We start from the raw sequence: 25,592 nt of genomic DNA, 5'->3' as shown, positions 1-25,592 counted from the left end.
CTCTGAGTTAAACCAGCTGCAGGGGCTGAGAGATGGCTCAGCCCTTAGGATCACTGGCTGCCCTTTCAGAAGGCTCAGGTTTGATACCCAGCATCCACATGGTGGCTCACAACCATCTGTAACTCCAGTCCCAGGGGCTCTGCCTCTGTGGGAATTGTGTGCACATGATGCACAGATAATCTATACAACATAAATTAAAAATAAAGGAAAAAATAGCAACAGTTTCCCAGGTCACACAGTGTTTACCCCCCTCCACATAGAAAACACTCCCGTGATAAGTAGTGACACGGATGGTGATAGTCCCTAGACACAGGCTGAGCTGCTCCTCCACAGTGCCCCGGGTGTCCTCAAGGGGGCAGCACAACCTCTGTTCTTTAAGCCCCTGGCATTCTTTTTTTTTTGGTCTGTCTCACACAATAGGTAATAAGAAATCAAATTTAACAGTCTACACAGTGATCCAAAGTTCATAGTTGTAAGTAATCAACCTTAATTGCATGATTTACAACAGTTGAGGGTTTTTGCTTTCTATTTTCAAGTTTTACAAAAAGTGTTCGTGTGTGGGCACAGTAAAAGCGAGCGAAGAGACCGCAGACATTTGCATGTTAAAATCACCCAGGAGTCATTTCTTACCCTCTTTTTTGATTTTTTACCCCTTTGTTAGATGTAAAAATAACAAAAAAATTCTCTCAGGAAACAGAAACCACAATATTATAATACATCAACTTGGCAGCTGCCCCTGTATGTTATGAAAAAGTCATTTTTTTTCTCTACATGTACAAATTATCTTAATACTTGAAGTTTTACCCTTAGACTTATGGAATAGAAAATTTTCTGGAGCACAAAAGTTGACTTGAGGGGTGGAAAAAGGAGGCTTTTTATTTTTATTTTTTTAATGTTTTTAAAAGAATGAACATTTTTGCACCCAGAGAAAAAAATTGGTATATATATATATATATATATATATATATATATGTATGTATATATATGTGTATGTGTGTATGCATGTATATATGTGTGTGTGTGTGTGTGTGTGTATAATTTTATGTAACATTAACCCCTTTTGTCCTCTGGTTTTAGAAATGTTCTTTTTTTTAAAAAAATTCTTTCATAAAGTGAGGAAATAAGCAAAAACGTCAGCTATTAATATTACATATTTTCATTAATTAAAAAAAAATTAACAAACCCTATCGGAGGGGCAAGGCAGGAGCATATGGTTGGCTTCAGACCTCAGATGCCTCCCAGTGCGCACTTGAACCACACACACAAGGGGAAAAAGAGCTGGGGTAACCAGCCATAGCAAAAATATGTTCTTTTCTATCTGTCATCCCTCAGGTTCATCTGGCATGTTTGCTTTAAACCATAAATGGCTATTGCACAGTTCTTACATGTCCCAAGGAAAATAAATGGGTCTTTTAGGCTAAGAAAGATTTTTAAAAAATTGTTTTCAGTACAAAAAGTCTTGTTTAGAGAAAATAATCTTTTGCTCCCAAAATACTACAGGGTGTCGCTCGTGTGTGTTTAGTGTACTTGTGAGAGGTTTGAATTCAAGTCTGCATTATCGCTGCTCAGTCCCAGGGCCGTGGCGAGGCACTTGCCCCGCGGAGGTTTGCCGTGCCTGGATTGCTGGCGACCTGTGAACGCATTGAATTCTGGGCTGGGCTGGCAAAATGCCCTCGTTCCATGGGGTTGGCAGCCTGGGCAGCTGCCAGTCCAGGATGTGGGGAACTGGTCTGTGGAGAAACATGGTGTGAAGAAGGCTGAGGCTGCATCCTCGGAGATGGGCTAGAATGGGGGGTGGGGTAGGGCTGAGACTGTGGTCGGAGAAGGGACAGGCTCCGGAGAGCGCACTTCATTGGAGAGGATTTGTTGACTTTGCCGGTGTGGGAACTGTGCCTGATTTGGGAGTATATGCTGCTCTGGACTCAGGGTTTGGACTGAGCAGGAGACCCCATCTGTTGTTGAAGAAGTTGCTGCTGATAGGCCTGTAGACTGGCTCCTGCCTCAGCCCCTAGAGCCTGGGGAAGCTGACCCATTTGTCCCATATTTCCTTGCTGCATTCGAGGATGCCACCGCCGCCGCTGCTGGGATGGATAGCCAGTTTCTTGGGGATGCTGAAGCTTGTTGTGGTTGGCCATTCCAGGGCCAATTCCTGGCCCTGCTCCTTGCGGTTGCATCATCTGACATCTTAAGATGTCTCTGAACTGTGAAGGCATGTGATTGCGATTCATGTTCATTTGCTAAGCTTGGGGACTCATGGCTCCCATGGGTGGCTGGAGCTGCTGCTGCTGGGGCTGCTGCTGCTGGGGCAGGCCAGCTCTCTGGACACCTGTCTGCAGAGGATTCATGGTCTGCAAGGCTGGGTTGGAGTGGAAACCTCGCTGGCCAGGCATGGTAGGTGGCTGCAGCCCTGGCCGTCCCTGGGGCATGCCAAGTATGCCATCCCTAATCCACAGCCTGGACAGCCTGGCATGCACCTAACATTCCCAATGACAAACAGTGCACTGGGTGATCACAGCCAAGGCGTTTGCGAAATCTAAGTACTTTCTCCCTAGATCTATTTGTAAGCCAAACCCTACTGTGGTTAGAGGTCTCAGGTCTGTGGCTGGACACCTTACCAAAACCCTGAGATATAGGAGCTGGGGCTAGGACCTAGTTGGTGGAGTCCTGGATTCTCGTAAGTCCGGCATGGCAGTGACGTTCTGTCATCTTAGTACTAGGAAGTAAAGGCAGGCGTCCAAGCTCACCCTTAGCTGTACAGAAAGGGCCAGGTCAGCATGGGATGTATGAAACTAGTCTCAGATGTGCAAAAATCAAACCAAATCAAAACAAAACAAACAGAAACCCAACACAACCCTAGGAAATAGGAATGGGCATGAGAATAGATTTATTTAAAGGACAGAAGAGTCCTTTGTTCCCCAGCGAAACAGCTCAATCAGTTAAAGGAGTTTGCTACCAAGCCTCAAGACCAGAGTTCAGTTCCTAAAATCTGCCCGACAGAAGGAGAGAACCAACTCCTGTAAGGTGCCTGTGTAAGAGAGACGGAGCCCACCAGCCAGGAAACACACATGTGTAGATCAAACTGTGGGGTGGCTTGGCACAGCTTTCTGGGGGCTGTCCCCTCCAGTTGCCGGGGATTCTGGGTATTCAGCTCTAGCAGGGAATTTTCTAGAGAAATCTTAGCTCTCTAGGGTCTTTTTTTTTTTTTTTTCAGAGTCCCCAATTGTGGCCACTCACAGAGCAGAGTAGTGTGATCTGGCTTCAAGAACACACAAGCATGGTGCTCAGCCATGTCAGTTCAGACAAGTGTCCCAGAATCAGCCATGTCAGTTCAGACAAGTGTCCCTCTGGGTTTTACTTGGTTCCCTAGTTTGGGATTTTTTTAAAAAGATGTGTGTGTATGTGTATGTGCATGCTTGCACGTGCACATGTGTATGTGGGCATGTATGTGTGTGTTATGTGCATCTGAATGCATATCTCTGGGGTCCAGAAAAGGATGTAAGATCCCCTGGAGCTGGAGTTCCAGGTGGTTGTGAGCTACCTGACGTGGGCACTCTGAACAGCAAGTGCTCTTCACCATGGGACAGTTCCAGCTGTGAAAAGTGCACCCTCAGCACATTGCTGGAGCAAAGAGGCTCCAGTGCCCAACGTGGAAGACAACTCACTTCCCTGTGGCATCAACTTTAATACCCTTGGTCACAAGCTCTGTGTGTCAGAATCAGCAATGGGCTGAGGAGATGGCTTAGTGGGCAGAGCACGGGAACCTGGGTTCCAACCCTTAACACTCGGGTAAAGCGTTGGGCGTGGGACTGGCAGGATGGAACGTGGTTAAAGGGGCTTTCTGCCAAGTCTAGTGATCTTATTTTTTGAAACAGGTTCTCTTACTGAACCTGGAGCTTGACTGTCTGGCTAGGCTGGTTGGCCAGCCACTGATCTCCCAGGATTGTCCTGTCTGTCTCCTCAGGCCTGGGGTTACAGATGTGTACCACTGGACCCAGCTTTTTATGTGGGTGCTAAGACATCAAACTTGGGACCTCGTGCTTGTTCAGAGAGCACCTTCCTGACTGAGCCATTGCCCTAGTGCAACCTTTGGTTCATTTTGAATAGTGTGCACATTATCTCTCTTTTCAAAGCTTGAAAACAGAAAGCTGAGTGTATTGATTCTGTTGCAGTTTGAAAGGCTTAGCTGGGGTCACAGGTGAGCTTTGAGCTCTGGGGTACTGGACATGACTTTGGGTTTCCTGCAGTGTGATTAGATAGGTACCAGAGTTCCCCTGTGACCATCCTCTCTGCCCCACAGCCATGCTGCGCACTGTCTCTGCTGTCCTCCAGTTTGGCAACATTGTCCTGAAGAAAGAGCGCAATACGGACCAAGCCACCATGCCTGACAACACAGGTACCACCAAGGCCAATGTCCTCTGTCCTCACCAGAGTGTCCCCTCCTACCTCTGCCTCTCACCCAGGAGGGCTCAGACTCCTGCACTTTGCCCAGAGCACCATGGCCAGGCTTCCTCCATTTTAAACACCCTGCTGAAGACAACCCCACCATGATAGGTAGACAGCCCCACCCATGCCCGAGAATCACCTCTCCTCCTCCAGCCTTGGGTCCTTTTTTTTTCTTTTTAAAAATACTTTATTTATTTTATGTGCATCAGTGTTTTGCCTGCACGCATGTCCGTATGAGGATGTCAGATCCTTTGGAACTAGAGTTACAGACAGTTGTGAGCTGCCGTGTGGGTGCTGAGAATTGAACACGGGTCTTCTGGAAGAGTAGCCAGTGCTCTTAGCCACTGAGCCGTCTTCCTAGCCCCTACATTGGGCCCTTTTAATTCCTGATCTTCCTGCCTCTGCCCCTCAAGTGCTGAGGTTTACCATCTGTGCCACCACACCCAATTTCACATCCCCCTCCTTGATTTTGTTAAACAATGAAAATCACCAATTCTCTTTTTTTAAAAGATTTATTTATTTATTTTATGTATGTGAATATACTGTAGCTGTACGATGGTTGTGAGCCTTCATATGGTTGTTGAGAGTTGAATTTTTAAGACCTCTGTCCTGCTCACTCTGGTCAACTCTGCTTGCTCCGGCCCAAAGATTTATTTATTATTATATGTAAGTACACTGTAGCTGGCTTCAGATGCACCAGAAGAGGGCGTCAAATCTCATTATGGGTGGTTGAGAGCCACCATGTGGTTGCTGGGATTTGAACTCAGGACCTTTGGAAGAGCAGTCAGTGCTTTTACCCGCTGAGCCATCTCGCCAGCCCGAAAATCACTAATTCTTGCTGTCGCTTCTTGTTCATTATTTGGGACTGGGCCATATGTAGCTCTGGATGGCCTTGAACTTCCTAATCCTCTTGCATCCAACCCCCTTTTTTTTTATTTGTTTTTTTCGAGATAGGGTTTCTCTGTGTAGCCCTGGCTATCTTAGAGCTCTCTCTGTAGACCAGGCTGGCCTTGAACTCACAGAGATTCACCTGCCTCTGCATCCTGAGTGCTGGGATTTGGTTGTCAAGAAAGGAGAGACAACTGCCCACAGTCAGACTCCAATGCTGTCTGCGTCCTCGGGGTCTCCCCTGGGGTTTTCCTACCCTGTGCCGGTGTAGCTGGAGATCCAGACAGAAATAGAGTTCACGGGCTCCCTCTGGACATCTGAAGCTCTCTGTCCTGGTTATAAAAACCCTCCAGCTCACTCTCAAACTGCACAGCTCTGAAAATCTGGGGAACTGGGGCACTGCTCCCCGCTCACCCAGCCCTGCAGCGCCCACTTGTGGCCACCGGGGGGTGCTATTCACCAACCCGGCACTGTCCTGCACTACCTGTTTGCTTTACTTAATTGGGGGCAAACACTACACGTTTTTCTTTTTTCTTTATTTTATCTTTTTGGTGTGTATGTTGGGGATGGGGGTGTTCGAGACAGGGTTTTTCTGTGTATGTCTGGCTGTTCTAAAACTCACTCTGTTGACCAGGCTGCCCCCAAACTCAGAGACCCGCCTGCCTCTGCCTCCTGGGTGCCCGGTGCTGAGTACTGAGATTAAAGGCGCGTACCACCACTTCGTGGCTACAAACCTTTCTGAAACCTGCTTATTTCCCTTCATGCCTCAAGGAATAACTTTATGTTTTAACTAGAACCCAATGGTTGCGAGTGTTGGGGTCAGGTAGGATCTCATGTAGCCCAGATTGGCCCTCAACTTGCTTTATAGTTGAGGGTGACCTTGAATTCTTGATTCTCCTCCCTCAGACTCTCAGATACTGGGTTGGCAGGTATGTGCCACCATGTCTGACTCTGGTGCCTTTTTAATGCATTTCTTTCTAGGCTTCTCTTTTTTCTTCTGTGGGGCCAAGAGCAGAGTAAGCTTTCCCTCCGTGGAGCTGACGGATGCCTGGGAACGTGGCTTGATTCAGGCTTTAATTCAGAGTAGAAAGGGAAACACGCCTCCCACGCAGCCCTGGCGTGCTCCGCCGCAAACATCCATCTATTTAACGTGCTAGTGCAGAGGTGTGCTAGTTGTTCCTGCTGAAAATGTGCATCACCCAAGGCCCAGAGGCACAGGCCTCTTAACCCAGCGCCTGGTTCGCTCAGGATGCTCCTCCCAGAAAGGGCCACCTCCACCTCTTTCCCCCAACGGAGGGGTCCGATGTCCCTCCCCACTAACCCCTGTCACCTGCTCTCTCCCTCAGCTGCCCAGAAGCTTTGCCGCCTCTTGGGACTCGGAGTGACCGACTTCTCCAGAGCCCTTCTCACACCCCGCATCAAAGTGGGCCGAGATTATGTTCAGAAAGCACAAACCAAGGAGCAGGTAGGCGGGATTCAGCGGTAGGCGGGATTCAGTGGTAGGCGGGATTCAGTGGTAGGCGGGATTCAGTGGTAGGCGGGATCAAGCCCTGTGAGGGCAGGAAGGACTGGCTTACGGTTTGTGATCCTGGGACTTTTAAATATTATTATTACAATTATTTGTTTATTTGTTGGGGGAGGGGCACTGCCACAGCATGCAGGCTGGCACCAGAGCACCAACAGCAGTTAGTTTTGTCCTTCTACCACGTGGGTCCTGGGGATTGAACTCAGGTCGTCAGGCTTGGCAGCGAGCTCCTTTATCTTCAGAATCCTCTTACTAGGTCTTTAAGCAGCGTTCCCCATCTCTCACACTCAGCAACCTTGCCTGCCCTTATTCTATCACCAGGCTGGGGGCGGGGTGAGGGTGAGCAATAATGAAAACACAGATCAAGGCTGGGAGGTCGCTCCACAGCAAGTGCTGGCCTCACAAGCACGTGGACCCAAGTCCCACGAACCCCAGAACCCACGTAAAGAGCTGTGGCGATGAACACAGGAGGACCCCTGGCTTTTACTGGTCAGCCGCTCTAGCTGAGTGAACAAGCCCCAGCCTCAGTGAGAGACTCTCTCTGAAAGAACTAGATGGGAAATGGCTCTTCCCAAGGCATGACACCTGAGCTTGACCTCTGGCCTCCACACCCTCATGAGCCCTCACATGTGCACACACATACAAGCGAAAATGAAGACTTGTCTCTCAGGGGCTTGGGATGTACTCTGGCCATTGTTCTCACCCTTTCTAATACTTCCACCCTTTAACACAGTTGTTCCGTTGTGGTGGTGATCCCTAACCATAAAGTTATTTTATTGCTACTTTATAACTGTAAATTTGCTACTGTTTTAAATGGTATTGTGAATATCTGATATGCAAGAGATCTTACATGTGTCCTCTGTGGGGGGCCCCCCCCGACCCACGAGTTGAGAAACACTGAGCTAGGGACATGGCGAATAAGCAGGTTAATGAAAAGGATGGTTCTGTTTAGCGATGCCTCTGCGGAGGAGGTTTAGTGATGTCAAAACAAAGGATCGAGGGAGAGGGAGAGGGTCCCTGAAACCATGCTCAGTGGGGGACAGAGTAAAGAGGTACTGTGGGAGCCTGGGAAGTGACTTGATTTCATTTGTCCTCTATTTAAAGATTCTTCTGGCTACTGCAAGAACTGATTCCATAGAGTACATATATAAGCAAGGAAACTCAGGGACACTGACAAAACCCAGGCAAAGATGGTGGCTCAGACCACACTGGTGACAGATAGGTGACCACAGGTTAGCCACAGGGAACAGAAAGGAGTTTGGGAGTCCCTGGATTTCTGTCTCAGGTGTGGTCTCTAATAGCACAGAGATGCTAGGGCCTGGAGAGGTTTATTCAAGGCCCTGAGGCTACAGCCTCTGAGTGGCTATATTGGGATTCGAACCCAGACTCTTAGACCTGGAGCTCCCACTGTGCTGTAGATGTTGATTTAAGAGGTGGAGGAGGGTAGGTGCTTGATGCACACAAGGTCTTCAGTTATGGCAAAGTGTTGTTACTGTGGTCCTTTTTGGTGTTTATACCTAAGAAACTGTGAGGTGAACTGTGAGGTGAACTAAAAGTTCAGGGACACCCTGCTTGATCCACACCCAGTGTCACTCTGCATCCTACCCTGCAGGCTGACTTTGCGCTGGAGGCTCTGGCCAAAGCTACCTATGAGCGCCTGTTCCGCTGGCTGGTTCTGCGGCTCAACCGTGCCCTGGACAGAAGCCCGCGGCAGGGTGCCTCCTTCCTGGGCATCCTGGACATCGCGGGCTTTGAGATCTTCCAGGTGTGCACCGTGGTCTTGCGGTCCTTCTCGCCTAATCTGGCTCCCTCCGGCCCCGCCCCGCCCCGGCCCCGCCCCGCCCCGCCCCGCACTCACCATCCCATCCTTCACCACCCTCGCAGCTGAACTCCTTCGAGCAGCTGTGCATCAACTACACCAACGAGAAGCTACAGCAGCTATTCAACCACACCATGTTCGTGCTGGAGCAGGAGGAGTACCAGCGAGAGGGCATCCCCTGGACCTTCCTAGACTTCGGGTTGGACCTGCAACCTTGCATCGACCTCATTGAGCGTCCGGTGAGAGGCCAGAGCCAATGAGCGAGCAACCCAGACCCTCGATGATCAGCCCCGCCTACCGCCCAGACCGCCGGACACACACCTTTCAGTTCTCCCTACCGCTCAAAACTTGGCTCCGCCCACCACCTAGTCCCACAAATCTTTGCCCTCCCAATGCTCAGACCCACAAAGCTTGGCTCCACCTACTACCCAACCCTGCCCACCTGCCACAGTGTCCTTCACTAACCCAAAGAGCAAATGTCCCACCCGCAGTCACATCCGTGTGATCAGCAGGTTCTCTGGAAGGTCCCACTTGAGTTCCTGGGACAGTGCGAGGCTCGGTGCTGGGTGCTGGAGCCTAGCGCTTTGCGTAGGCCAGGCAAGCGCTCAGCTACTCAGCCATGCTCCAGTCTCCCAACCTCGAGCCACTTCCAAGCACTGACAGCAGCAACCTGTGCCCAGACTTGGGGAATCTGACTTCTGTTCCCCTTGTTGGTTAGGCCAACCCTCCAGGTCTCCTGGCCCTGCTGGACGAGGAGTGCTGGTTCCCCAAGGCCACGGACAAGTCTTTTGTGGAGAAGGTTGCCCAGGAGCAGGGCAGCCACCCCAAGTTCCAGCGCCCCAGGAACCTGCGAGATCAGGCCGACTTCAGCGTCCTGCACTATGCCGGCAAGGTGAGGACTAGGCTGGCTGTGGGTCACCACTCAAGGATCCAGGGGTACACTGACTCTTGTGACACACAAAGTTTAAGACCAAGTCAGCCACAGCTCCCTCCAGAGGGAGGCCACCCGTGAGATTCCACAGAGTCTCACGCCTGTGGCCCTTTGATGGGAACAGACTATGTTTGAGGAACGGGGGGGGGGGGGGGGGCTATGTGGCCGGAGCAGAGTGTGCTAGAAGAACGTTGTAGTCATGGAGGGCCAAGGGATGGGCTAGAGGAGGGTGGGGGAAGGGCATAGAAAGAAGGGTCCTGCAGGTGAGGGGCAGTTCAGAGCATGGATACAAGTTGACCCCAGTATTCCAGTCCATGCTAAGAACCTGTGTGGGGATCTCAGTCACGCTGTCATCTGCCTGTTCCATTCAGGTTGACTACAAAGCCAGTGAGTGGCTGATGAAGAACATGGACCCACTGAATGACAATGTGGCCGCCTTGCTTCACCAGAGCACGGATCGTCTCACAGCTGAGATCTGGAAGGATGGTAAGGTCCCTCTACCCAGGGTCTGTCCCCAGATGCCATGTCCCTTCCTACCCCCAGTGGGAGCAGGAGCCAGAGGCTAGAGGGGGAGGGAGGAATGGTGGGTATGGATGAGTGGGTAGGTGGGTGGGCCAGTGGATGGATGGATGGATGGATAGATAGATGGATGGATGGATAGACATATGGATGGACTGATTGGTGGATGATGGATGGGCAAGTGTATAGATAGGTGGATGAGGGGGTTGGTAAGTGAGTGGGTGAGTTGGCGGATGGACAGGTTAGCAGATGTATAAATGGACAGGTAGAAGAATGGAAGGCTGGATGTGTTGAAGAGAGGGTGGATGGGTGGGTGGGCGCATGGATGGTTGGATTGGTGAGTGAAAGGATGTGTTGGTAGATGGGTAAGCAGGCAGATGTAGATGGATGGGTGGAAAGCTAGGTGGGTTGAGGAGTGGGTTGGTGTATTGATGTGTTGTTATCTAAACTAACATCTTACACAAGGATAAGAAATAATACAGGCCTACCCATGGGCATATTAGTGTCAATGATCGTTTTTAGTAATAGTCTCCTATGCAATCAGACCAGAAAAAATAAGTGCAGCCATCCCTTGGGATGCACAGGACACTAGGCCACTCAAAGACTTACCTAGATACCCTAGTATTCACATTTGACACACACCCCTTCCTGTATACGTTTTCCTCTCTGTCCCTATAGGCTGAATCAGCCCTCATCCTATTTATTTAACAAGATGCAAATGATATGTAAATAGCAGTTACACTACTACACAGACTATGGCAGGAAAAGCCTGTGTTGTGTTCAGTAGAGACTCTTTTCCTCGGAATAGTTTTAATTAGTTGTTCAACCGCAAGCGCTGAGTCTGAATATATGGAAAGCTGATTTTATATAGATATTTTTAGCCAAGCATGGTAGTGCAAGCCTTTAAATCCCAGCACTCGGAGGCGGGTGGGGCGGGGGAGGCATCTCTGTGAGTTTGAGCGCAACCTGTTTTACATTATGAGCTCTAAGGAAGCCAGGGCTACAGAGAGGCCCCGACTCAAACAAACAAACAAACAAACAAACAAACAAACAAGTTGAGCCATCAGAGAACCCGAGTTCAGGATCGACACCCATGTCAGGTGGCTAATAAGCACCTACAACCACTCTTAACTCCAGGGGCTCCAACACCTCTGTCCTCCATGGGTACCTCAATACACACACACAGAGACACAAAATTACAAATAATCAGAATAAATCCTTTCTAAAGCTTGGTGTAGTTCATGGGCACTGTGGGCACATGACCCCTTACCCATCTGTCCCAGCCCCTGTGTGCCTGGCTCTGAGCGACAGTCCTGATCTTCTGGAGCTGATGCTAAACCAATCTCCCCCCTGAGGAGTCACTAACAAGGCTGGCACAAAGGGCAGGAAGGGGAAGAGTAGGGACTTGGTCCAGTTTACATCCATCTCGCGCTTGGCCACCTTGATCCCAGAATTGGACATGCAGCCAGGGGTCAGGGGCGGGCAAATGAGACAGTCCTTGTCTCAGTTAGGGTTTTACTGCTGTGAACAGACACCATGACCAAGGCAACTCTTATAAGGACAACATTTAATTGGGGCTGGCTTACAGGTTCAGAGATTCAGTCTATTATCATCAAGGCAGGAACATGCCAGCATCCAGGCAGGCATGGTGCAGGAGGAGCTGAGAGTTCTACATCTTCATCTGAAGGCTGCTAGCAGACTACTGGCTTCCAGGCAGCTAGGATGAGGGTCTTATAGTCCACATCCACAGTGACACACCGATTCCAACAGGGCCACACCTTCTAATAGCACCACTCCCTGGGCCAAGCATGTACAAACCATAACAGCCCCCAACAGGTGGGGTGGATATGTCAAGTTAGTTGCTGCACTTCTGGGCTTCCAGGGCAAAAAGGACTAGCTAAGACAACAGTTGCAGACTTGGGTTCTAAGGTGTTCTGTCATTTTCTTTGGTACTGACTCCTCACAGATGCTCTCGGCACCGATATTAGGGTGAACAGGACTTGATTAGGTCACAGGCAACAGCTGAGTCCTGCCTGCTTGCTCTGTGCTGACTAATGCTCTCTCTCTCTCTCTTCCTCTCACCTTTCCCTCTCCCATCTCCACACATCTCTCCCACCACTGCCATCTTCCCCACCCCTCATCTGCCCATCCCCAGAACAAGGGGGTCTCCAACAGTTCACTTTACTTGGCTCCTTCCCATCGCCGTCCCCTGGACCTGCAGGGAGACTCGGCTCTGGCGCTTCTCCTCCAGGGGTTGGGTCTCTCTGTGCACCCACGGGTGAGGTTGCAGAATGCAGTTGGGAGGGACTGTGGGGAGGGGTCCTGGGTGGAAATGCTGGTTCCCCTCCTCTCTGCATGAGGTCTCTCCCTCCTTGCTGAGCCCTTGGTGGTTCTAGAACCTTCTAGCTTGACCACTATTAAAAATACAGAGAAGGGGCCAGCAAGATGGGTCAGCACATACAGGGGTGTGTGCCGCCAAGCCTGACATTCTGAGGTCCATCTCCCAGAACCCACATGGAGGGAGGAGAGAACTAATTCCCACAAACTGTCTTCCACACATGCCTTACACGCACGTGCACACTCACATGAACACACACACAGTGTGATAACATTTTAAGAAAGACATTTCCTGAGCACCTAATGTGCAAACAAGGAAACAAGTACAGAGAGGTTATGTCGCTTGCTCAAGGTCACACAGTCAGTAAGTGGTAGAGTCGGGATTTGAACCCAGAACCTTTCCAGCTCTTTCTTATGCTGTAGAAACCTAATCAATGAGATGTGTCATTTTGAAAATGACTGACAGCATAGGGGCTCCAGAGAGACTTGAAATTGGGGACTCCCAGCAGTGGTAGGGCACATGAGGACACATTACCAGGTTCTGGCCCTGGGTCTTTGCTTTCTGAGCTATGTGACCTTGAGGCCAGTTGCTGCATTTCTGACTCTCTGTCTGCCTGTCAACTGCAACCCCCAGCCCCCAGGCCAAGTAGCAGTGCTCTGTGTGACATGCCAGGTCCTATAAACAGCAAGATACTCCACCTCAGCTAACTCCATTCCTTAAAGATGATTCTAAGGAGCTGGGTGTGGTGGCTCCAGCCCAGCACTCTGGAGTCTGAGGCAGGAGGATGGCATGAATGTATGGCTGGCTGACCTTGATCCCTTTTGTGCATCTCTTATGCCCTCCACAGTGGAGGGCATCGTGGGGCTGGAGCAAGTAAGCAGCCTTGGAGATGGCCCACCGGGAGGCCGCCCCCGCCGTGGAATGTTCCGGACTGTGGGGCAGCTCTACAAAGAATCCCTGAGCCGCCTCATGGCCACGCTCAGCAACACCAACCCTAGTTTTGTCCGCTGCATCGTTCCCAATCATGAGAAGAGGGTGAGTAGGAGGGAACTTGATGTGCTCTGTGCGTGGGGATGAGTGGCCGCCATGCCTGGGCTGTCTGCTTCTGTGACCTAAAGTTTCTGAGTGTCCACTGTGTGGCAGAAACAGAACTTGGGGACACAGTGGCAGAGAGACAAGAAGAGCCTGTTCCAGCTGCTCCTGTGCCCTCCAAGGAGCTAATAGGTGAAGGGAGGACATCGAGTTCTCACGCTTGCTGGTAGACAGGGCAAAGGGGGGGGGGGAGAGACTTAATAAGATACACATACAACCTGGCACCCCGAGTGAATGTTCAGGTGACTCTGAAGGTATGAGAGGAAGGTCACGTTGGCTTTTACCTAGCCAGGGAGTCAGAGAAAGATCCCTGAGGGGAGGTGACTGAACTGCATAGCCTAAGCACTTTTCCAACCAGAGAACGGCTTGTGCAAAGGCCCAGAGGCGGGTGGGAACATGGTGGGAATACGGAGTGGAAGAAGGCTGCGGTGATAGGAGGTGACACAGGCCTGTCAGTTCAGCACTAGGGACAATAAGATAGAACAACTGTTAAATTCAGGATCAGTCTCTTCTTATAGCACCAGTTCAAAGACAGTGTGGGCAACTTAATAACATCGTGTTTCAAATAAGTAAAAAGTGTGTTACTCAGCAATGAAGTTCCTTTCTAGAATCCCCCAGAGCGAGGCTGGGGTGTGGATCAGTGGTAAACACTTGCCACAGTGGCGCCCCTGGTGGCCACCACTGACCCTGCCGTCACCCCTGCAGGCTGGAAAGCTGGAGCCGCGCCTGGTGCTGGACCAACTCCGTTGTAACGGGGTCCTCGAGGGTATCCGCATCTGTCGCCAAGGCTTCCCCAACCGCATCCTCTTCCAGGAGTTCCGACAGCGGTGAGCCAGGCCAGCAAAAGGCCCCAGGGGAGTGGGCAGGATGGGAGCCAAGTCCCTACAAGTGCGATCTCATATTGGGAGCTAGGTTACTGAGCCTCAGAAACGATCCGTGTGAAAGGGGCCTGGGGTGCCAGCTGTATTTAGGGTCACTGCAAGTGTGCGATCCTCTATACTTAAAACGGAAGTCGAAGCTGGGCATAGAGCTCTTGCGAGGCAAATACAGGAAGAACTTTTGAATTCAAGGCCAGACCTGGTCTACGTAGCGAGTTCCAGGGCAGCCAACGTTACAAAATGAGATCCTATCTCAAAAATAAACAAACAAACAAACAACAACAACAACAAAACGAACTTCTAAAAGTGGGCCATCCCAGTGATGTGGTTTGCATTCCTGATGTCTACGAAGCCTTGCTTATATGATCTCTCACGCCACTGTGGAACGTCTTCCTCTCCACCCTCCCCTCTGGTTGCAGCTATGAAATCCTCACCCCGAACGCTATTCCCAAGGGCTTCATGGACGGCAAACAGGCCTGTGAGAAGATGGTACGTAGGGGTGGGGCCAATGTTTGGGGGCAGGACTATGGAGGGATGAGGCTTTGTGATCTGAGGTGGGGCCTGCGCAGTGGGTAGGGCCCGTGCCTGGGGTGGGGAGGGGTTTCTCTTGCTTGGGGCGGGGCCTGTGGACGGAGGCGGTGCTAACTGCATGGGCAGGGCCTTTGTTGTTGGGGTGAGATGTATGGGAAGCCTTGGACCTTCAGAAAGACGTTGCCTTGAGTCCTGTGGGGTGGGGTAAAGCCGATAGCATGGAAGTGGGGTGTGTGGCAGGTGTAGGGTCTGGACAGGGATCCAGGTGTGTGTGGGGGACTGCCTCATTGTCCTTCTTCATACAGTTTCTTTCTCTCCATCTCCTCCCCTTCCCACTCTCACCCCCCAGATCCAGGCCCTGGAGCTAGACCCCAACCTGTACCGTGTTGGCCAAAGCAAGATCTTCTTCCGGGCAGGGGTCCTGGCCCAGCTGGAGGAGGAGCGGGACCTGAAAGTCACCGACATCATAGTGTCTTTCCAGGCAGCGGCACGGGGCTACCTGGCCCGTAGGTGAGGAAGCCTGAGGAAGCCAAGCTGTGTCGGGTGTTGTAGGCCAAGGCTGGGCTGAGGCCAGCAAACACTCAGAGGGAGCTGGGGTGCTTTCTGTATGCTGCCCGAGTTCTAAAGGTTGGGGGTCCAGCCAGACACGTGTTTGGCTCCACCCAATTGCTCAGGACCCCAGCTGGAGGGGTGACATGTTTTTATGAAGATGCCTGGATGAAAGAGTATGAGAAGCTGGTCTGTGTGAGGGCCCCGCGGCAGGGCACCTGGCCTGTCTCAGAATGCAAACAGATGTAGAACATGCTCTTCCTGTCGGAACAAATAGCTAGTAGAAGGGATAGCCCAGGCCCAAGTTGGGGGCAATGGACCTTGCCCAGGGACCCTGGGGAATGTGGAGATCTGAGAGCCAAAGGCAGGGCCAGTGTGTGAGGATGGACTGAGAAGAAAGAAGGGAGGCTGAGGCCTGAGCAGAGCCAAGAGCAGGACGTGTAAGATTGATCATCGAGTCTGCTGTGGGGGCATTCAGCTCAGTGGCCAGGGGGCTCACCGAGCGTGCGTGGGACCGTGGGTCCCATCCTCATGGGGGTGCACACCTGTCATCCCTGCACTGTGGAGGTGGAGGTGGGAGCATCAAGAGTTCAAAGTCAGCCCGAGCCCGAGCTACACAAGACCCCTGTGTAGAGTGGCTGCTTCCTGTGGGCCAGCGCCCACTCTCAGCGGTGTCCCCCACAGGGCTTTCCAGAGACGGCAGCAGCAGCAGAGTGCTCTGAGGGTGATGCAGAGAAACTGTGCTGCCTACCTCAAGCTCAGGAACTGGCAGTGGTGGAGGCTGTTCATCAAGGTGAGGGAGGCTGCGCCTACGCACGCCTCAGCTCCCGGGGCAGGGGAGGGGCACCCGGTTCTCAGTGCCTATGCGTTGGAATCCATCTTCCTGCCCGTTACCCAGGAATCTTTAGAAGGCAAGCGATTTAAACTGGTCTAATACAGGACACTGGGGTGGGGGTGGGAGTGGGGGTGGGGGGGGTGAAACCTGCCTGGAATCTCTGCACACTGGGGAGGACGGGTTGAGGCCTAGGCTGAGGCTGCAGCTCAGTTGGTAGTGTGCTTGCTCAACATGCATAGAACTGTCATCCCAGAACTCAGGAAACAGGGGGATCAGGCGTTCTAGGTCATCTCTGGCTACATATAGAGTCTGATGCTGGCCAGGTCTATATAAGCTCTTGTCTCAGAAAAAAAAAGGGGGGGGGAGGGGGTATAATATCATGGCTTAACAGATTAAGGGTGCTTACTGCCAAGCCTGATAATGTGAGTTCAATGCCCAGGACCCACACTGTGGAAGGAGAAAACTGACTTCCATTAAACATGTAAAACCACCATCAAACAAACAAATCAAAAGAACAGACAGCTTCAGGTGCAGCTGGATCCAGAACAAGCCAGTGGTCTCCTGACCACCCTCGGGTCCCCAGGGATCGTTACATCAGCAAGGGTGACAGGCCACAAGCGTGTGGCGGATTCCCCTTCCTGGAACCACTGTGCTCTTCCCTAGGTGAAGCCCCTGCTGCAGGTGACACGGCAGGATGAGGTGCTGCAGGCGCGCGCCCAGGAGCTGCAGAAAGTTCAGGAGCTGCAGCAGCAGAGCGCTCGTGAAGTGGGGGAACTGCAGGGTCGAGTGGCACAGGTGAGGAGCAGGCACAGGTGAGGAGCAGGCCATGTGACTCAAGGAGTGAGGCCTAGCCGGACAGCGGGTCTGTGTGGGTGTGGCCATGGTATGAGGGGCGGGGCTTTTGAGTGGAGCCACTTCCACCGAGTGGGGTTGTGGAGCGGTGGGTGGATATAAGGGCATGGTCAAGAGTAGGGCTTGGGGCGGGACAGTATATGAAGGGCAGAATGAAGAGGGTGAGGAGGTGGGGCTGTCTGTGTGTGTGTGTGTGTGTGTGTGTGTGTGTGTGTGTGTGTGTGTGTGTGTGTGTGTACATGCGCGTGCCGGTCCGTGCCTGTATCAGGATCGGGCCTGGAGGGCAAGTAAGGCTACTAGGCAGAGCCTGTGTGATGGACAGAATTTCTATGGTGAGCCGCAGGGGCAGGGCTGGGGTTCAAGGTTGTCTTCAGGCCTTGAGATATGGCTTTGATGCCAACAGCAAGGTTACGGGTGGAATGGTGAGTGTGGGTCTTTGGGTGGAGCTATGGCAGAGCTGTGTGGATGAGGGGACGAAGCCAGGGCTCAAGGGACAGGGTCTGGCTGCACTCAGGCTGGGTGGTGAGAGGTAAGAGGTGGGGATGTGGGGGCAGCCTGAGAGGGGGCCCCTGACTGGTACCCGCCATCCACAGCTAGAGGAGGAGCGCACGCGCCTGGCTGAGCAGCTTCGAGCAGAAGCCGAGCTCTGCTCTGAGGCCGAGGAGACGCGGGCGCGACTGGCTGCCCGGAAGCAGGAGCTGGAGCTGGTGGTGACAGAGCTGGAGGCACGAGTGGGCGAGGAAGAAGAGTGCAGCCGGCAGCTGCAGAGTGAGAAGAAGAGGCTGCAGCAGCATATCCAGGTGTGGGGGGCCCAGACACCCCTGTCCACCCCACCGCACACCTCAGCTCCGAGGGTCCAAAGCACAGATACTATATAGATTTCATTCAAATAGTGGAGAACTAGAATCCAGCTTCAGGTGCCACTGAGTCCCTCAATTAAGTCCCCTCCTCAGGATTCAACCTCTGTCTCCTAGCTCTGAAGGCATCTGTCTTCAGCCCTGACCCCCAGCAGGCCACCCTCCTGTGACTACTGTCCCAAATCTGTGTGCACTGAGGGGACAATTGGGTTCTTTTTGTGCATGAATAGAAATCGTTACTCGTCTTCAGGGTCTGTGATGGTGTCTGGTATGCACTCAGTAAGTGTTGTCAAGCCAAAGAATGAACAAACAGGGGAGGCAAGGAAAAGCTTGCTGCACACCTCTGGCATGGACTTGTGTAAAGCCACAGCTCTGGGGTCCTCATTCCTTCTATCCCCACAGGAGCTAGAGAGCCACCTGGAAGCTGAGGAGGGTGCCCGGCAGAAGCTACAGCTGGAGAAGGTGACCACAGAGGCCAAGATGAAGAAATTTGAGGAGGACCTGCTGCTCCTGGAGGACCAGAATTCCAAGCTGAGCAAGGTGGGGCCTCTGGGTAGCACCGCATCCTGGGTCAGCGGGGGAAGCCTCTGGGGACCATGGGCACACCAAAGCAAGATACGGTAGATGGGCTCCTGCTGGGATCTTGGTCCAGTGAGCCAGGAGTGTGTGTGTGTGGGGGGGGGGGGAGGGGTGATGGCGAGGGTGCGCTGCCCCCTGGGGGTGTCCTGAAGTGTTGTTCAAAAGAGCAGCCCATATCCCTCCATGTGCTGGTGCTTAATACCATTCGTGAGTCCCTAAGGTGGGCTGGGTCCAGACCCCAGGATGGAGAGGAGAGAAGGGTGGAGGGAGGGAAGGGCAGATGCTGGGGACATGGCAGGCAAGCAAGGGTCCTGAGTCTCTTTTGTCCCTAGGAGCGGAGGCTGCTGGAGGAGCGGCTGGCTGAGTTCTCCTCACAGGCAGCAGAAGAGGAAGAGAAAGTCAAAAGTCTCAACAAGCTGAGGCTCAAATATGAAGCCACAATCTCAGACATGGAAGGTAAAGCAGCGGGGAGCCAGGGTGGGCTGTGTGCATGCTGGAGACCTGCAGGCAGAGGGTCAGAGGGAGGAGGCGGATGGTGCCAGGCCTCGGTCTGCAGTCAGCCCCTGTCCTGGTGCCCGCAGACCGGCTGAAGAAGGAGGAGAAGGGACGCCAGGAACTAGAGAAGCTGAAGCGACGGCTGGACGGGGAGAGCTCAGAGCTTCAGGAGCAGATGGTGGAGCAGAAGCAGAGGGCAGAGGAACTGCTCGCACAGCTGGGCCGCAAGGAGGATGAGCTGCAGGCCGCCCTGCTCAGGTGGGTCTCCCCAGGAGGGGCCCTGCCTCCCCCACCAAGGCACAGCATGTGAGGGACCTCAAGTGTAAGGGCTCCACGCACAGTTATTGAGCTACTACTGCATATAAGCTGTGGTGCCTATTTGAAACACATTGACCATACTGCATGTGAGGCCTTCCAAGACACCCTGGCTTGTGGGTACAGCGCCATTGCAGATGGAATTAGGAATAAAATGTGAATTAGGAAGGCTGGAGATAACTCAGTGGTTAAGAACAATGGCTGTTCTTGCAGAGTATCCAGGTTCAGTTCCCAGCACCCACATGGAGGCTCATGACTGTATCTGAAGTTCTATGGAGCCCAACTCTCTGTTCTGGCCTCCATGGGCACTGCAGACATGGCGCACATACACTCATTCACATAAAATAAAAATAAATCTTTTTAAATAAATTAAGGTGGAGGGGGCTGGAGAGATGGCTCAGAGGTTAAGAGCATTGATTGCTCTTCCAGAGGTCCTGAGTTCAAATCCCAGCAACCACATGGTGGCTCACAACCATCTGTAATGGGATCTGATGCCCTCTTCTGGTGTGTCTGAAGGCAGCTGCAGTGCACTCAGATACATAAAATAAATACTTCTTAGAAAGAAAGAAAGAAAGAAAGAAAGAAAGAAAGAAAGAAAGAAAGAAAGGAAGGAAGGAAGAAAGAACTTAAGCTGGGCAGTGGTGGCGCACGCCTTTAATCCCAGCACTTGGGAGGCAGAGGCAGGTAGATTTCTGAGTTCGAGGCCAGCCTGGTCTATAGAATCAGTTCCAGGACAGCCAGGGCTACACAGAGAACCCTTGTCTCTGGGGCGGGGGGGGGGGGGGGCAGGGAAAGATGGAGAAATGATTTGAGGGCACTTCTGGCTTCCACTGTAAACACAGCAGTTAAATGGCCCAGCACTTGCGAGACTGAGACAGGAGCATTGCCATGAGTGTGTATGAGGTGAGCCTGAACAACTTAGAAAGATCCTGTCCTAGAAAAGAGCAACAACTCCCCCAAAGATCTCGGTAAAGGGCTGGGCGCATGGCAGGAGCCCGGTATCACCCAGGAGAACTGTGGGTAGCATTCTGCCCAGGAATATGAAGGATTGGGGACGAGAAATCACATGACCAGTGACAGACTCGGGGCTTGAACCCACATCTGATCTCTCCAGACCCTGAACCTAACCCTCAGCTCTGCCTGCCTGGGTGCCAACCAATTCCCTTGGTCCTTGTCACACCCACAGGGCAGAGGAAGAGGGTGGTGCCCGTGCCCAGTTGCTCAAGTCCCTGCGAGAGGCACAGGCTGGCCTTGCTGAGGCTCAGGAGGACCTGGAAGCTGAGCGGGTAGCCAGGGCCAAGGCGGAGAAGCAGCGCCGGGACCTGGGCGAGGAGTTGGAGGCCCTACGTGGGGAGCTCGAGGACACTCTGGATTCCACCAACGCCCAGCAGGAGCTGCGGTGAGGGGATGGGGTGGGCAGGGGTGGGAGAATAGTGGATGGGACAGGGAGGGTGTGGCAGGTGGGGCACATCAGGACAGAGGCTACACACACACACACACACACACATATACATACACATACATACACACATATACACACACATGCACATACGTATACACATATACACATGCACACACATATACATATACACATACACACATATACACACACATGCACACACATATACACACACACATATACACAACACATGCACACACATACATACACACATATACATACATACACACACATACACACACACACAGAGGCACCAGCTCTGAAGGTGTGAATGGAAGAATCAGACCCAAGCCTCGCCCTCAGACTATCCCATTCTTAGAGAACTTTTCTTGTTTGTTTGTTTGTTTGTTTGTTTTTAGTTTCTTGAGACAGGGTTTCTCTGTGTAACAGCACTGGCTGTCCTGAAACTTGCTCTGTAGAGCAGGCTGGCCTTACATTCACAGACATTCACCTTTAAAAAAAAGATTTATTCATTCTATTTATCTGAGTACACTGTTGCTGTCTCCAGAAACCCCAGAAGACATCGGATCCCATTACAGATGGTTGTGAGCCACCATGTGGTTGCTGGGAATTGAACTCAGGACCTCTGGAAAAGCAGTCAGTGCTCTTAACCACTAGGCCATCTCTCCAGCCCCAATGCCAACTCTTAAGTGAAGTCTAGGGGCTGGAGAGATGACTCAGTGGTTTAGAGCACTGGCTGCTTTTACAGAGGATTTGAGTTCAATTCTCAGCAACCACATGATGGTTTACAACTTCCTGTAGCTCCAGGAGATATGACGCCCCCTTCTGGCCTCCTTGGGCACTGTAGTCACATGCACATGCCCACAAATTTACACATAAGTAATAAAAGAGATTTAAGGCAAGTCTGTGCTCTGGAAGGCCTTGTTGAGAATGGCCCTTTGAGAAGGGTTTGGGGAATAAATAGGAAGTGATGTGTGACAACCCCTCCCCCCTCTGTATCACCATCCAGATACCCTGGGAAATGTATTTGTTACACAACCAAACACCTGACAAGAGGTGACTTGGGAGGGAAGGTCTGTTTTAGCCCATGATGTCATGGCAAGGAAGTGGCTTCCACGGTGGCAGAAGTGTGTCCTGCCTGTGGTGCAGGAGCTTGCAGTAGGGCTGGCTCCAATCTTCTCAGAACAGCAGATGGACTCTGCAGGAACCCAGGCTGGCTATGACCCTCCGCCTACCTCCCTGTGTCAGCTGGACCCCTGCCCTAAAGCTTCTCCATTCTCCAAGACAGCGCCTCCAGCTGAGCTCGGAGGCATGGGGACTCGTGAGCTCTTGGGGAGCTTTCATATCCAGACCCTCACAGGAAGCACAAACTACAGGGTCCATCCTCAGCGAGAATGGAGAAAGAGACCATATCTGGTTCTCCTCGCATCCCACTGCCCTCCGCTCTGAATTCCTGTCCTCTCTCCCCTGCCCACATCAAAGGTCCAAGAGGGAGCAGGAGGTGACAGAGCTGAAGAAAGCATTGGAAGAGGAGTCCCGTGCCCATGAGGTGTCCATGCAGGAGCTGAGACAGAGGCATAGCCAGGCACTGGTGGAGATGGCCGAGCAGTTGGAGCAAGCCCGGAGGGTGAGTAGGTAGCGACCGGCCACCCTCTGGGATATAGCCTTGAATAAGTGTTCATTGCATAACTACTTAAACTGAATCCTTGGTGCAAAGAAAATATTGAACCAAAGGCCATGGGCATGAGGAGTGAGCGATGACGCTGAGTGTATGGAGGCTCTGAGGTAGAGCTCAGCAAGCCCACCCATTCCACGCAGGGCAAAGGTGTGTGGGAGAAGACTCGGCTATCCCTGGAGGCTGAGGTGTCCGAGCTGAAGGCCGAGCTGAGCAGCCTGCAGACCTCGAGACAGGAGGGTGAGCAGAAGAGGCGCCGCCTGGAGTCCCAGCTACAGGAGGTCCAGGGCCGATCCAGTGATTCGGAGCGGGCTCGGTCTGAGGCTGCTGAGAAGCTGCAGAGAGCCCAGGTAGGCGGGGTCACGGGGCGTCATGTGACAAACCCTGTGGGTGGGGGTGGGGAGTGGACTGTGAATAGTTTCACTCTAAATAGGGCAGCAAGGATAGAAAAAAAAAAGATGACTCCACCCCAGTCTAACTTGCCTCAAATAGTTTTCGTTTTTGAAGCAGGTTTACTCTGTGCAGCACTGGCTGTCCTGGTACTCACTCTGTACACCAAGCTAGTCTTGAACTCACAGAGATCCTCCTGCCTCTGCCTCCCAAGTTCTAGGTGGCCTGAGCCACCACACCCAGCTCCCTCCCTCGTCCCTTTCATTGCTGAATGGTATTCCCCCTTTCGTTTCTGCTATTGACTGTCTGTCCACCTTGGTGACATGGCAGAAGTTCCTCTCCTCTGGAAACTCCTAGTACTTGGCCTCTGAGTCAGTTCTGTTAGACCCTGGCCAGGCACTGGCTTCCCACCATGCACACAGCCAGGATCTGGGACAGAGGTGTCAATAAAGCCCACTGTGTTGAACTATGCTGGCCAGCTTCATGATCTCCTTTCCACAGGCGGAACTTGAGAGCGTGTCCACAGCCCTGAGTGAGGCGGAGTCCAAAGCCATCAGGCTGGGCAAGGAGCTGAGCAGTGCAGAGTCCCAGCTGCATGACACCCAGGTGACCCTGCTTGTCCCCCCGCGCCCCTCCCCACATCCTCTTCTCTGCCGCTGACTCCACCTGACCCCCGTCATCCCTTCCACCCACAGGAACTGCTTCAGGAGGAGACCAGGGCAAAGCTGGCCTTGGGGTCCCGTGTGCGTGCCCTAGAGGCCGAGGCGGCGGGGCTTCGGGAGCAGATGGAAGAGGAGGTGGTTGCCAGGGAACGGGCTGGCCGGGAGCTGCAGAGCACGCAGGCCCAGGTGGGCAGTCACACCCGTCCAGGGACCATGCCCCATGCTGCTTACATCTGTCTCCCTGGCTGAAGCCCCACTGCCATGCCTGCCCCTGACTTCCCTACTCTGACAATGCACAGTGTGGGTGGTGAGCCCTGCCCACCCTGAAGCTCTTCCTCTTTCCATAGGTAGCTCAAGGGCTCTTCCTCACAGCCTGCTGTGGCTGCCAGCACCCTGGACAGAGCCTCTGCCTGTCTTTCCCAGTAATGTCTGCAGACCTTTGCTCTTCCAGACTTAGGGGCTTCCCTCCCTTGTAGTTGGTCGCTTGTCCCATCCACCCTCTGTTTTACTCTGGCTAAATGTTGGCCACCTTAGGCTGTGACTGTTCTACCCTTGTGTCTCCCCACCAGATTGAATCCCTTCAAATAACTGACCCTGATCTGTATAGGAAGCCTTAAGAGACGCCAGCAGAATGAATGAATGAGCCTTGCACTGGCAGGCTCCTATGTGTACTTCAAAACCCATCTCCAATGGACACTCTTCCCCATCCTGTGGACTCCCCAGATTATCACCTCCTCTTCTTTCTCCTCTTCTTCCTATCCCTCCTCCTCCTTCTTTTCTTCTTCTTCCTCAGCATTTGTCACTTTCGCTTTGGTGTGGGGATCCAAGGGCAAATCTCATTTGGACTGAGTGCTGGATCATGCTGAGGGTGCCAGTACCCTGGAAGAGCTAGGTTGATAGTTCTCAACTGCTGTAAGGCAGGAGGGCCCAGTGGTCAGTCTTTCCCGCTAAAGGCTTCAGTTGACACCCAGGACATGGCGTGCCAGAAGTCCACACCACAGTCACTCACAGCTGTCACCTTACACCCTTCTCCCTGCAGCTCTCTGAATGGCGGCGCCGCCAGGAAGAAGAGGCCGCGGTGCTGGAGGCTGGGGAGGAGGCTCGGCGCCGTGCAGCCCGGGAGGCAGAGACCCTGACCCAGCGCCTGGCAGAAAAGACTGAGGCTGTAGAACGACTGGAGCGAGCCCGGCGCCGACTGCAGCAGGAGTTGGACGATGCCACTGTGGATCTGGGGCAGCAGAAGCAGCTCCTGAGCACACTGGAGAAGAAGCAGCGGAAATTTGACCAGGTGAGTGCCTCAGTTTACCCAGCTGGCTACCCTGAGGAACCAGAAACCCATTTGAATACTGGGAGAAACTTGCTAGGGGAGGGGACATTCGAGATAAGTTTTAAAGTCAGCCAGGTAGGTGCTCGCTCTCTCTCTCTCTCTCTCTCTCTCTCTCTCTCACACACACACACACACACACACACACACACATTTACAAAGCAGGCCACCCTAAGTGTCCTACTTGTGCCTATCGCCCATTGCTTGAGTGTCCCAGTTTGAACAATGATGTACACAAAGTCCTGTCTCCCACCCTGAGGGTGCTTGCATCCTGACTCATTGTCCTGGGCGTTGCTGCGCCCATCTCCGACTCAGTTTACCCATCTAGAAAGCATGAATGATATCAAGGATTCCACATCCTGGAGGATTAAAATAATCATTGCAGATGCCAAAGGTCCATGTGTCCGTCAGCGCTCAGTTACTGTAGCAGACCCTGGAGGCAGCTGACTTAGAAAATAACAAGCATTGTTTTGGCTCACAGGTTTGGAGGGTTTGTCGCTCCGCCATTGGTGCTATTGCTGACAGCTCTGTGAGTCAGAATATCATGGCGGCAGCATGTGGGAGGCATAAACAAGTCAGAGCCCGTCTCAACCATCCCTGCCTACATTTCCATTGCCCGCAATGCCCATCAATTACAGATGGGAGCTTCCAGCCCCAGTGTCTACAGTGAAGGTC

General features: G+C 52.5%; 1 protein-coding gene and 1 pseudogene across 8 annotated transcripts in view; one reads left to right on the top strand and one right to left on the bottom strand.

Annotated features, from left to right (window-relative positions):
- Myh14 (myosin, heavy polypeptide 14) overlaps positions 1-25,592 on the top strand; it is a 65,070-nt gene that overhangs the window by 23,016 nt on the left and 16,462 nt on the right. For 6 of the 8 annotated variants that reach the window (XM_030242996.1, NM_001271540.1, XM_011250903.2 and 3 more), the window contains 22 exons: positions 4,298-4,393; positions 6,678-6,796; positions 8,469-8,621; positions 8,741-8,914; positions 9,394-9,567; positions 9,978-10,092; positions 13,311-13,498; positions 14,261-14,382; positions 14,853-14,922; positions 15,314-15,474; positions 16,198-16,306; positions 17,012-17,143; positions 17,794-18,000; positions 18,460-18,597; positions 18,969-19,092; positions 19,218-19,389; positions 20,633-20,845; positions 22,349-22,493; positions 22,685-22,891; positions 23,433-23,537; positions 23,627-23,779; positions 24,633-24,881. In XM_030242996.1, the coding sequence (XP_030098856.1) occupies positions 4,298-4,393; positions 6,678-6,796; positions 8,469-8,621; positions 8,741-8,914; positions 9,394-9,567; positions 9,978-10,092; positions 13,311-13,498; positions 14,261-14,382; positions 14,853-14,922; positions 15,314-15,474; positions 16,198-16,306; positions 17,012-17,143; positions 17,794-18,000; positions 18,460-18,597; positions 18,969-19,092; positions 19,218-19,389; positions 20,633-20,845; positions 22,349-22,493; positions 22,685-22,891; positions 23,433-23,537; positions 23,627-23,779; positions 24,633-24,881 (3,326 nt within the window). Of the gene's footprint in view, positions 1-4,297; positions 4,394-6,677; positions 6,797-8,468; positions 8,622-8,740; positions 8,915-9,393; positions 9,568-9,977; positions 10,093-12,280; positions 12,404-13,310; positions 13,499-14,260; positions 14,383-14,852; positions 14,923-15,313; positions 15,475-16,197; positions 16,307-17,011; positions 17,144-17,793; positions 18,001-18,459; positions 18,598-18,968; positions 19,093-19,217; positions 19,390-20,632; positions 20,846-22,348; positions 22,494-22,684; positions 22,892-23,432; positions 23,538-23,626; positions 23,780-24,632; positions 24,882-25,592 lie in introns of all 8 variants that reach the window. The other 2 variants (XM_030242997.1, NM_001271538.1) reach the window with 2 other exon arrangements.
- On the bottom strand, positions 1,511-2,438 carry Gm18256 (predicted gene, 18256; annotated as a pseudogene).

This window comes from Mus musculus, chromosome 7, assembly GCF_000001635.26.
Source record: "Mus musculus strain C57BL/6J chromosome 7, GRCm38.p6 C57BL/6J".
Lineage (NCBI taxonomy): Eukaryota > Metazoa > Chordata > Mammalia > Rodentia > Muridae > Mus > Mus musculus.
The sequence above is the reverse complement of the archived record's forward strand: the minus strand, read 5'-3'. Positions and strand labels throughout refer to the sequence as shown.